This window comes from Colius striatus, chromosome 8 (assembly GCF_028858725.1).
Source record: "Colius striatus isolate bColStr4 chromosome 8, bColStr4.1.hap1, whole genome shotgun sequence".
NCBI lineage: Eukaryota > Metazoa > Chordata > Aves > Coliiformes > Coliidae > Colius > Colius striatus.
Window position 1 is genome coordinate 31,526,371 of NC_084766.1, and position 13,347 is coordinate 31,539,717.

Sequence of the window (13,347 nt, forward strand, 5' to 3'; positions counted from 1 at the left end):
AAACTGAGGGCTATTTGTAAGGAAGGCAATGAAAAATTGTGTAGGAAAAAACCAGGAATCCTATCTATTCTATTGTTATATTGAATACTTGTCCAGACAAGACAGAACAAACAAAAATCAACTCACAAATTCACACAGTTCATACAGAAGTTTAGATAAGTCCCTGTTAGCTCTGATGTCTCTCCTTTTGGGGGATAATGCGGTCTATTTCTGAACCTCACACATCATCAAATCCCATTCCCACAACTGGGTTTTTCTTCTCTTGGCCTTTAAAGATAGAGGTCATAAAACTTGGTGCCCCACCTGTTAGGTGCAGTTTGCTAGGGATTACCCACTATTTCCACTCTTTGCACCCAGGCTTGCAGCAAGCTTTTGATGAGCTAATTCGAAGTGGGAACAATGCTTTTCATTACCACCTTCTTTTCTATTCTTTATGAAAATCAATGTTTGCTTATGGCTGTTCCAGAGTCTCAAGTGCGTGGTGTCTAATGGTATTGCTTTAAAGTTTTATATTTTATCTTTATAACTTAGGATAATTATTTATAGTTGTGAATCATAATGTAGCAGCATTATGGGAAACAGAATGCTGGATTGCATTGCAAAGAGCAGAGCAGATTCAGGGTTTATTATATTATTATATTATAGAAGGCACTTTAGAGGCTACGGAAGAAAGCAACTCAAATTGTAGCAGTTCTCAGAAGCTGGGATAGTACAAAAAAGAATCCATTCACAACACACTTGTATTATCATTACTGTATATATATATAGCCATTAAAGTATAATTGAAATATAGAAAATCAGGAAATGAGAGAACTGAGGCTGAATTTTTCACATGTGATCAAAAAGCATATGGGAAAAAAGTAGAGGGGGGAAAAGGTCAGCAGTTAAGTAGGAAATAGAAGACACAACATCATTTCTGCTTTTAAAAAACAGATGGGAGATTTAGTAAAACTGCAGTGAGGGAATTCTAACGTCCTGCTGAAGGTTCGTTTCTCCTTCATCACATAGTGAAAACTTTTTGAAACTTAGTAAATGAATGCTAGCTCCTAATCACATCCTGGAAATAGAAAGTCAGCATGGCATTTTACACATCAAATCAGATTTTAATGGAAATATTGTGAAGAGCAAGGCACAGAATTTCTCTGAATTTTGCCTCTCTTAAAGAACCATCCTGACAGTGGAAAACTCCAAGAAGAGTGTCTCTGGCCACATCTCCCTAGTTTTATTCCTCCTGTTTCTTACTGTCGTGACTAGTGATGAGGAAGGGCTGCTGTAGTAACTCTTCAGTATCTGAATGTTTGTTTTCATTGAGTGCATCTTTTGGGAGCTGTCATTGCTGGGAAGTGAACTGAGAATTTCTAGACTCTAACTTTCACTTTTTTTCCTATCTTTTATTTTCAAATCCATTTAGTAGCATGAGTCCTGTTCAACAAGAAAGGAGAGATTTCACTGTGATGTACAAAAAGGTGGTGTGCACATCAGGCTGAGATTTTTGCCAAATCCGATCCCAAGAGAGGAATATGTCAAAGCCCCTGTATCTCATGTGGATGTTGTTCCTAAAAGGAGAAACACTGAACCTGGATTTGGCGTGTCAGGGATTTTTTCCCAGTTTTTCCATTTACATCCTGTGCGTGTAAAGGGGCATCTAGAGGAATATTTTAAATGGCAAAAGTTATAGTTTGGTTATGTTTGTACCAGAATAGTTATTTCAAATTTGTTAAGGAGATTGATAAACGAGTGCTACTTGTTGTAGTGTGAGTACATGCAGAGCAAGGTAACAAGCTGTGACTGTCTTCTGACAGTTTTCTCTCCAAACTAGGAAGCACGCCTAGGGCATATAATATATTTTCAGTGATACACAGCCACAGTATTACTATCTCACAGTTTCAGGCATTTGCTCTACCTGCATATGTCACACAAACAGAAATGGTGCTCTGCTACTATAATTTTACTGATATTTATCAATATTGACTGTTCAGGACCAAGTGTGTAAAATGGTATGAATGTGCAGTGTTTGAAATAGAACCCTATTTCCACACATTTTGACAGTAACCAGGTCCCAGTGTGTCATTTTGCCTGTTAAAGTCATAATAAAGTGTTTTCAGTGTAATACAGAAGATTCAGGAAAGAGCTGTGTAGTTTGCATGTGTACACTAGAATCTCATTCTGAATGATTCTCTTTCAGTGCTGACCAGGATTCTGGTAGGGCCATTTGTATATAATCTTTGGGGTTTAAAATGGGGGTTATTTATGGTTTGAGCTTTTCAGCTTTTTACCAAGCTTTTCTGCTATAATTACTAAAATATCAGTATTCTGTATAACCTGGTGATATCTTTGCTGGTGAAGCCATCCTGATACTGGCAGCAGGGCATTTGTGTCTTTCCCCCCCCCCCCCCACCCCTTTATTCTTGGGCATTAGTAGATACTGAGACTACAAATACCCTTAAGCTACAGATCCCAAGGATCCTGAGTAATATTTCAAAACATGTTTCAAAATTCTGGGCATGTTTTCTGTCCTGTTGACTTAATTCTGTGATACACTCCCAAGATCGTTTGTTTTGTCAGACTGACTGCTGGCTATGTAGCTGGGTATGTACTGAATGTCTAATTGTGGAAATCAGCAGAATACTGAAAAACTGGCACTGTGTTTTTGGCTAGAACCAAAGTACAAGCCAAACAGTGGTTAGAGTGATGATATATTGCAGTAGTATGTTGTAAATGGAAAACAAGTCCAGTGCTTCATCAACCTTGGAAAGCAGAACTTAGAAGTGAGAATGCATTATGGGATGCATTAAGCTGCAATCCTATTGAATTTCTGGTGAACTTAAGAATTTGTTTGTATTAATCTATTCATCACTTTCTGGTTTAAATAAATTTTATTTGACAGTGGAAAAAACTCCAGCACCTGCAAAATAAAGGTGTGAGAGTGAGAAGCAGCATCTTTGGGGATTATTGCCCTGATCTTCTTTAAAAGTAAATGATAATGTAAGTAGTGTAGGTTTGTCTCCAGTGGGGCCAGAATTGCCCCCTCTTGGGCCCTTAAACCTATTGTCTTTAACGTTGTGTGTTTTGTCTTGAGGAGAACAGCAGTAAAGCTGCAAATCTGACAATATATGTTATGACCCAGACAGAACATTAGGGAAGTATTCACAAAAATGAATTTCACCTGGTGAGGTTAATCACCCCAGATTTCCTTTACAGGCAGGAAGAGATCTGCTTTAAATCACCCTCTGCAAGTAAGGCCCCTCTGGAGGGAAGTAAACTCTGGTGATACCTCTGCTTTCTCTCCTTCTAACTGTTCTCCTGATTGCTCAGTTGTGTTCAAACTTTCTGTTTCCCAGGTACTCATACACCTAGAAGCACACACACACATGTGCAGATATTCTGATTACTTAATTACATGAAATGATAGTTCAGCACTGTATTAATGGAGAGTTGATCACACTCTGTTTATACGAATGGTAATTGTCTCACAGGTGTGCCTCCTACTCAAGATGTTGAATGAGGCTCTAGCTTTCATTACAGTGGTTAAAGAGTCCAATTGCATCAATGAATTTGGATAAAAAGCTTTAAAAATGTTGTAACTCACGCTCATCATTTTCTAGTTTTCATGTCTTCATTTTTCTCTGATTGGTGTGCATGATCCAAATAAAAGGAGGCTGATGAAGACAAAGAGTAAAATAATGCCGTGCTGATCTGGAAGAGGCTTTTGCAATCCAAATGTGTCTAATTACTACAGAGAGGTTCATAAACTAACCCCAACTGGGTCACAGCTGTGACTCCTAAACAAAACCAATTATAATTTTGTTTGTATTAACCCAGGTATTGCTAAAAGTAAGTGAAAATAGTGCTTCTTCAGTACTCTGAGTAGATTTTTTTCTCTTCTACAGAAATAGGTTTACAAGACCAAATTAGATTCTGGCATGATTAATGCATCTTACCAAATTCTTGCAGAGTAGCAAATTAGTTTATAGTGATTTTCTTGAAAACAAATTAAACGGCTGCACAACATCACAAGAATAAAGATGTTCTTCATAACGTATGGATAAGTAATTCAATGGAAAGGAGATGTAATCAAACTGCAGATACGATAGTTTGTGTGAAAAAAAAATCCAGATATTTCAAATATTACTGCCCCTCACAGAAACTTGGGTAATTACTCACATTTTAACATACGATGTGCAATATGCAGTGAGGGAGCGTCAAGGAATTGATCCACATGAGGTTTGCATGTATTCTAAGCAGATTGTTCCTTTTTAGGTATATTTAATATATACCTTAAAACCAAGCCCCTTATTTTGCTAATAACAATTATTTTGTGAATTACAAGTGATCTAATTGTTTATGTACTTAACTAATAGCTCTCTGAAAATATTATGCATCCTATAAATGTGCTTTTTCCCCTCCCTACAAATGTAAACCTATTTTACTATTGATACAACTGTTTGTGTCTCCACAACACATATTCATGGAAAGCAGGGTAGAGAAGGTCTGATCACATATGTAATTATTGATGAAGTAATTATTCATTGCTTATTTTTTCATGTAAAACAAACAAAAAAACTGCACACAAAACTCTTCCATTTTTTGGTGTAAAATAACTCCTGTTGAGAAAAGTGATGGAACAGTTATGGGCATTCTTAGATTTTTTTCTTATTAGCAATTGTGGTCCAGGGTGCAAATATTCCAACAATGGAATAAAATAATCTTCTAACAGTGGACCACTTGTCTGTAACTGCTGCCAAAGTAGAACTTCTTAGATAAAATCATCAAGATGGTTTAATTCTCTTAGCACTGCTATTCTATGAGAATAATATATTTCCTGATTGAGTGGGATTCCTGCTTTATTAATTGAAATTTAGTGCTGGTAAGTATGGCAGCTTTAGGAGCCATTACTAATGTAGCCATTTCCCAAGCCTATTGTAATACCTATAGTGAATCGATAAGAGGTTTGGAGAATAAAGTTTTAGCTTCAGACTCAGCAGTCAACTATAAATTTTTTTATGTGTTTTTTTTTGTCTTTGGAGTCAGTCATATTCTTAACACCAATATCTTAATATCTGGGACAAGCTTTACCAGGGAGCCCTAAGGAGTAGGGGCAAGAAAAAGATGATATACCTAGTGATGATGTTTAACCATTAGGGCTCAAGGTGTGCTTTATTCTTCAAATTTAAAGATTTTTTGGCAGAGCAAGGTGTCCTGGCAAAGAGTCTGTAGTTCAGCTTAGTCCTTTGTTTTTCAGAAAATGCATGTATTTGGCTTTAATGAAAGTCTGTATTCTGTATACTTGGATTTGGATTGCCCTTCACCAACAGGCAGGTTACAGACTACTTTTATGTATTTTAATTTTGATTCCCACAGTGTTTCATATTTCTTCTTCACCTGTGTTAATGGCAATATAACCCTTGCTGTCCCTCTGCTCTTGCCCAAGTACTCCTTGACTGTCATTGCTTTGCTTCCTCCCTACCAGAATGTATAGTCTTACTGAATTTGTTTGCTGCAACTTCTCCAAAACACCATCTTCCTCTGCATCACCAAAACCTGTCACCCTTTCCCAGGATCTCTGCAGCTTTTGAATTACTGACACGTTAAACAACTACTTCCTTATCCAGGTTTATTTCAGGTCTTTATCTTGACTGTTATTTTAATTACAGAAACATTTTTTTGTAGCTCCACGCACTCCCTTTTCCAATAGCTTCATTGTCAAGACACACTGTGATTTACCATTCCTTGCCTCTCATCTCTTATGCACTTTCAGATAGAGAGGTCTTCTTCCAGCTCAGGTCAACCATTATCTCAGTCTTCCTCTCTTACTTGTTGAGTAAGTGCGTTTCTGTTTTCCTCCGTGCTGCCTTCCCTGGACAAGATGCACAGGTCGGATTGGTGCACAGCTCCAATAATACTGTCCAGATAAATGCAATAATCTCATATCAGCTCCTTTTAAACTAATCAGTGGAGGATCGTCTGAGGAAATTGGGATTGTTTAGGCTGGAGAAAAGAAGGCTCCAGAGAGACCTTATCACTCTCTACAACTGAAAGGAAGTTGTGGTAAATTGGTTGTCAGTCTCTTTTCAGAAGTAACAAGCATTAGGACAAGAGGAAGTGGCCTCAAGTTGTGCCAGGGGAGGATTAGATCGGAGATTAGGAAGAACTTTTTCCGTTAGAAGGTTGTTAGACACCAGAACAGGCTGCCTGGGGAGGTGGTGGGGTCCCCATCCATGGAGATTGCAAAGCCATGTAGCTGAGGTGCTGAGGGACATGGGTTAGTTTGGCAGTGCTGGGTTAATGGTTGGATTTTATGATCTTAAAGGTCTTTCCCAGCTTCAGTGATTTTGTGATTCTATGATTCTTGTGGTCCTGGAGACCTTGAGTTGAGAAAAAACGGATGGGAGAAAAAAGTTTCAGTTAGTCAATATTAGATTGCACCAGTCTCAGTTCCATAGTGTCTCTGGCTTCTCACTAGTTCCCTTCATCAGTACCATATTTGTTTACCTTGATGAACAGACAAGAGCTATTCCAAGGTGTATAGTCACCCCCTGCCCCTCCATAGGCAGAGACCAAACAGCCCATGCTCTCTCTCAGCTACTGACAGGCTGGATAGTTTAAAATCACCAGATGTAGTACAGACCAGGATTACAGACTAAACTAGGTATCTCACATTGAAAAGGAAGGGGAAACTGCCTCACTATATACAAAAATAATCACCACTGGCCCCTTGGAGCACAAATATTTCACACAAATATGTAGGGCCATTTCCTTTTTGAAATGAGAAAAATTGGGAAAGGCTGAACATTTTGTAAAAGATCCTTTATTGTATAGTCTGCATTTCCCACAAACTGACAGCAAGTAATTTATAAGTCTATTCTGGGAATAAGAGTTTCTTAGCCCCTTATAGATAGCTGTTATTACCAAATACCAAGGATATAATACAAAGGGGCATGCCATCTCCTCTCTACTAGTGTGTGGCGATTTAATTCCACACTATCATTATTTAGTTTATTATTCCTATGCTCTGTCTCATATTTTACTTATTTAATTAAGTTATATGCATAAGAAAGGGAAAACATACCTCCTGGACTCTTGGCTGTCTTCCCATCTGGCAAAAATTATCACTGAAAAAAAGATACGATGGGGTTACTTGCCCAAAGTAATTTCCTAGTTAGTTTAGTTTGTTTAATATATCTTTCTCATGGTAAGAGTGGTGTCAACTAAAAATACACATCCATGAACCAAACAGGAAGGGAAGCCCATAAAAAGACTTTGTGATTTTGAGGTGCTGTCAGTTTGTCCTTTTTAAAAAAATCTCATTCAAATAAAAACCCATTCAATATGACAGGTTATGAAGATACTTATTCTTCGTGGCAGTTAGTTATGATTGTTTTTCTCTGTGAGTAAGTGCATGATCTCTGGATACTATCTAAGCACACCTGCCAGATCAGGCCCCTCAGATACACATGAAGGATTTGACTGCTTTCTGACTTTGAAATGAACTTGGTTTTGTTGAGAGGTACAGGAGTTCCACTAGCCATGTACCTTCTGAACTTCAGATGATTCTTAATTTCTCTCCTTAGGTGCTTGAGTGTAGCTTTGTATATGGTTAGGAGAAGGTTTGTGGATTGGGCTTTTAAATGCCAAATTCTGGTTCCATTTTACATGCCCTTTGGATTTATCCTGACCCAATTTGATCCATTGCACAGGAATGTTTAGCACAAGCAATATTCTGGTCTTCTCAGTCATGAAAATGAATCATGAGTCAGTCTACTTGCAGAAAGTTTAGTTGAGTAAACAGGAAAAGTATAGGAAGTACTAGGCAATCTTGAAAATTTTGCCAAACAACTAAACTGAATACAAATGTTCCTAGCACAATGTCTCGTAGAAAGTGAGAGTTTTTTCAATGAGTACTCGGAAACATTTGCCAAGTAATAACCTTCTCAAAAGTTATGTTCCTCTGCCATTATAGACACTATTGCTAACATTATCTTTGAAAAATAAAGGTTGTGGTGGGATCTCATCAAATTTAGAAGGAAATAATACAAAACTGCATTTTTAAGAAGGTAGTTTTGCATATAAATATCATTTATACACATATAATATACATTGTGTGTTAACAAAACAGTTCATATAGTCTTGAAATAATGATAAATGACAAGACTCATTAAAATTCTCTACATGAAAACTGTCAGTTTTCTTGATGAGCATGAAATGGTCTTCACTGGCTTCACTGTGTGCTGTGGTCATCTTCAACTGACACTAGTCTCTGTAATTCTCTTTTATTCTCACTGTAATTCTCAAGTATATCTTCTAGTATATCTTCTAGTAATCTCAGTATATCTTACATTATATCTTACATTGTCTATCATGGAAAGACTTCAAATAACACATCCTTTATGATAACAGGACTCTGTCCACTATTAGGTGAGCATGTACAGTGGCATGTCTTTAAAGAACCAACAAATGGAAGTAACACAAAGACTTTTAGGTGCTGAAGCGTGAAACTATTACCTAATACAGTGTTTACCTGGTCTTTTCTATTTAAGTATTTCTGTATGGCAGCTGTCATTTTGTTGTTGTTATTGCTTGAGGTCACCTTAAGCAATGAGTATAATTTTGGTTAACTGTCAAACAAATCTAATTGATCTACCTGAGTTGTAGTTACTTTATTGTCTAGTTTTCTGAATGTTCTGATTCTGTGTAACAATAAAAAACATGCGAATTTAATCAAATGAAGACATCTATCCAAATGTTATCTCTGAATAATACATATTTAAATTGAAAAAACCCATTTCCAGTTGTCTGCCAAACCGTGAATCTGCGGTCATTCTTTGTTCCCTTACTTTTAACAATAGGGATTGTAAGAACTCAATGCATTTCTCATTAAAATGAACAATAGAGAAGGAAAAAAGGTTTTAAATATGCACACCAGCATGTAAGACTAACTTTTTCAACGTAAGGTTTTTTCCAACTTTAAGAGATAGTGTAACCTTACATTAGTTCAAATGTAGCTCTATACAATCAGAGGAAAAATGTTTAAACATCTCAGCATGGGTATTTCCATTTAAATCTGATTACAGTGAAATAAAACTGTAGCTATTAAAGGTTTAGAAGAACTACAAATACAAGCAGTAAAAGAAGACAGTTAGTAAATGAGGTAGTAAAACATTTCAGCAGGGCAAACAGTTTATAGCACTCAGCCTTTCTGTAGCAGACTGTGCTATTCACTACAGACCCATGCATTGTTCCCTGAACTGCACTTAAACCTGCAATTAACCTTTCACGCCTAATGAAGCTGTTTTGCTGCAAAATTAAAATATATAGTACTGCCTGTTTTTACAGAGACTGGGAGGGGAGCATCTCAAAATTAATGACTTTTTCAGATGCTTTTGTTCAAATGCAGAATTGAAGTGCTGTTTGTATATAAATTGGGAATGTATTTTTCAAGGCAATCTCATTTGATGTGCTGTATTTTATTCCTGTACTTATTAATTGTTTTGCATAATTGTAAAAAAAAAGGATAAAAAATTCACACACCAGTAATTTTATGATTAGACACTTCTTCCTGAGAATAAACTATTACCATTTAACTTCCATTAGGAAACACAACAGTTCTGCTAAAGATAACCAAGTTCATATTGCTTTCTCTGGTATTTTTCTCATTGTGGATGCAATTATCTCTTACAAAAATATACTTTCCACTTATGTATTTGACTGGGCTCACTTCTTAATGATCTTTCCATACATAGCCTTAAAACAAGCTAGAGGTTGTTTTAGCTGCAAAGAACTAGGTCAGGTTATTTCTATAACATTTACTTAAAAAAAACAAACTAAACTTAAATATAGATCTGGTTCTGCAGCTAGGCTTGGGATTCCAGAAATTAGACTATTAGAGGTGACCCATTGATTCTCCGTGTGGGATGCTTACTAATTCTCCTGTTCCTTTCTGCCACTTTACTCAAGAGTCAGAAGAAACCAGAGACCATGTGCTGGTTTGTTAAATACTGGTTTGGATGGTAGGTAGGATATTTAAATGGCAACCATTGAAGAAGGTGGGTATATATGATAACTTCTAAACTGAGGCAACAGGTACAGAGCACTATACGATTTACAGTTCCAACTTTAATGACTATAAATGTATTCACATTTGTTGTTTAGATACAAAGTCTGAAAAGTAATGGAACTGTTTGGGGTTGGTTTTGTTTTTTAAATGAGTATTTAAGCCACAGTATTTTTATCAAATCTTCTGTTGTATTTTGATGTAAATTCTGCTTGCTTGCAGTGTCTGTGCATCAGCTTGACTTGGTAAATGAAATTCCTTTAGACTGGCAGCCTGAAATAATGAATTGTTCCTTTAGTTAATTGTATTGCTTTGATAACAAGGAACTATGTTGGGCGTAGAGAACATAATAAATGAAATTCATCAGATGATTTGTAGGACATTTTGAAAAATGGTCTTCTGTAGTGACACGATTTTAATGGAACTCTAACAGCATGCCACTATATCCCAGTATGCAGCATTAGATTTGAAGGAATTAGTTCTTCCTTTTTTTTTAATTGTTATGCAAAGTGGGATTAGCATCCTACACACAAGTATAGTTCAATATCTCTTTTAAAAATAGAAAATAATAATATCCATTCTGCTTACCATATCCCAAAGCCTAGATCAGAATCACACAGAATCACACGTAAGCAACCATCAAAATATTACTTATGTTTTATCCCTGAATTTACTAATATCAGACACTTTACAGGTGCCTCAAAGACTTAAAAAATTCAATTTATCAAAGTCCAATTTAAGGCATCACTAGCTCATGCCAGGAAATATATGTGCAAGTGTATAAAACAACTTAATTAATCCTGGCTTGTACATATCCTGAAACGTAGCAATGATAATTGTACTTAGCATTTTACAGTACAGCGCTGTGCCTCTTGAAAAAGCTGCATGCACATTAATTAATATTGCCACGTTTTTGTGAACTAAGAAAGGTAGAGTTACAATGTGCAATAGCATAGATTTTTTTCAGGATAATGGAAACCTGAACTGAATGTGATAGTATATCATATACTCAGAGAGAAGCCTGTAGAATCATTTGTAACTCAAAAATACCTTTTTGCAGTTTCTTAGTTGCTACGGGTTGTAATGAGGGAATTCATGAAAAGTATTGCAACATTGGATTGTCTAATAGATAAACTGAGTTTGATACTGGCCTGAGTGAAAACACAGAGACCAGCAGTTAAACATGGTGGAAAGTACTGACAAAAGTTTCCTTGAGGAGTGGTCCTTGTTTTGGTTAGCAGCTGAAATGTATTGAGCAGTATGGAGAAAGCAGCACCATCTTTACCTATGTATGGGTGTAAATATAGATGTGCTTTTGCAGGTGTAAGTGTCATGGTTTTATTGCAGTCGTGGTGCAGTAGAACATGTAAGTGATGTGAATACTCCTAATCCATTTCATTGCAATATCTCCTGGTGAATGTAAAAATTCAGAACTACCATGTATTGTGTTGTCAATCACAGCCTTTCAAAGAAATCAGTAATTTCTAGCAAGTGTGCAGTAACAAGCAAATGGAAGAGTACATTCTTAAACCACTCATTTCCTAAGCATGCCTGTCCATGCCCTCTGTAATACCCTGTGAAGATTATAACAGGTCATGAAATAACAGCTTAACCAGAGTATGGAAAAAAAAAAGAGTTTTGGTGAGTTGACAATATTTAGAGTTTATCCAAGCCAATACCTTCATGGTTGATAGTCTGCTCACAGATCCATGTGTTCTGGAAAGATACTTTCATTTGTTTTTCATGGTAAATTCTAACCTATGAATATTCCCAAATTGAGGAGGCTTATATATTGCAAAGTGAAATATCCAGGGATACAAATCTGTCTTAACTGCAGTCTCCAGTTCTTTTTAATTTGTGATTTGATAGTTTAATCCATTTCTAAATGCAATGAATAAACTTTTAATAAGAGAACATCCATGTCAGAGAACTGCTGGTCCACATAACCAAGAAAAGGGTAAAAATAAGAGATGATGCTAAGATTAAACAACAAATCAATAAGAGGCTTAAAGGGAACTTGTTTCTCCTGATTTCCAGTCTAGTATCTTAACTGTGGGGGGTTTTTTTCCCTCTTTTTCTTCACTGTTACAGGGTAGCATTTTAGAAAGTGAGAACTTGCTATCTATCTCTGAAATAAAACTGATCACTGGGAAAGTACAAAAACTTGGCATGAAAGCAAGCATCACACCGCTCTGGAACTCTTCTCAGGAAAGCTGGACATTAAATTCTTCTTTTCCTTTATTTATCTTACAGGTCTTGCAATTGCAAGCGCACTGATAGACATTTCACAACAGAAGCCTGCAGACTGTAAAGATAAGAGTTCAGGAGTCAGGAATCGAAAACAGCATCTTTCAACACGTCAAGGAACTTGTGTCTGAGATTCAAAAACTACAATTGTATATTCTGTAATGTTTTCTCTTTAAATGGCTTCCATTGAAAGCTATACTACAGCCTCAGTTTTTATGGAGGCAAACCTATGAATGAACATATGAGGTATTGTGCTCTATTACAGTCACACAACCCAAAGCAGAACAGCCTTATGGTAGGTATGAGTATGTTTGATGAGCTTTAATAAAAAGAGTGAATCCTGATATGAATAAAAAATGAAATAAAATACTTAATATTCCTAATCCTGAACATATCAGAGCAGGGAATATCCTTGAACAGAATTAGGATAAATTGCACATTGTTTTGTAACGTAGAGGAAATTGTATAATTGAAAACTAAGCAAATTCCAGGAAACTAAAGGACATTTTTGTATAGCTAAATGTAACCATGAGAATTGTACAGTTCTTTCCTTGTAATCAGCACTAAGATTTCTTTCCAGCAAGCAGGAATTCAAGAGGATCATTTGGATTTAGGTGTTCTTTTGTCATTGTCCAAAATTGCTTTTGAATGCTTTTGAATTTAGCATAGGTATGACCTGAGAACACCATGCATAATATTTCAAAGATAATTCCATAGAAAACCTTCATTTATCCATTTTATGATTATTTTTCTTTACCTCACAAAAGCCTCAGGAACATAATCTGAGCTGCAGAAGAGTGGTGGGTGGGCTTTCATGGTTCTCTATTTAAGAGCCTGTTCTGAATTCTGAATTTTGTATTTTACCAAGAGCTGAAGTGGATCCTCCATGCCAGCTAACCAATTAGCAAAATTAATAGAGCATGGAAAGGTTTCTTCTGCAATAAAGTTTGCTTTCTTTCCCAAGAGTCTCCAAGGTTGCAAATCTAAGGAGAGTTTAACTTGCCATTATTCTACCAGCTCTCATTTCAATATTGAAATTTGCTAGTATC

The 13,347-nt window shown here is 36.3% G+C and overlaps 1 protein-coding gene across 1 annotated transcript in view; it reads left to right on the forward strand.

Moving 5' to 3' along the window:
* The window catches only part of ATRNL1 (attractin like 1), a 493,875-nt gene extending 480,982 nt beyond the window's left edge, over window positions 1-12,893 (forward strand). The window contains exon 29 of the mRNA XM_062001233.1: window positions 12,305-12,893. Coding sequence (XP_061857217.1) covers window positions 12,305-12,429 — 125 coding nt within the window. The 3' untranslated portion in view covers window positions 12,430-12,893. The remainder of the gene's footprint in view (window positions 1-12,304) is intronic.
* The last annotated feature ends 454 nt before the right edge of the window (window positions 12,894-13,347 follow it).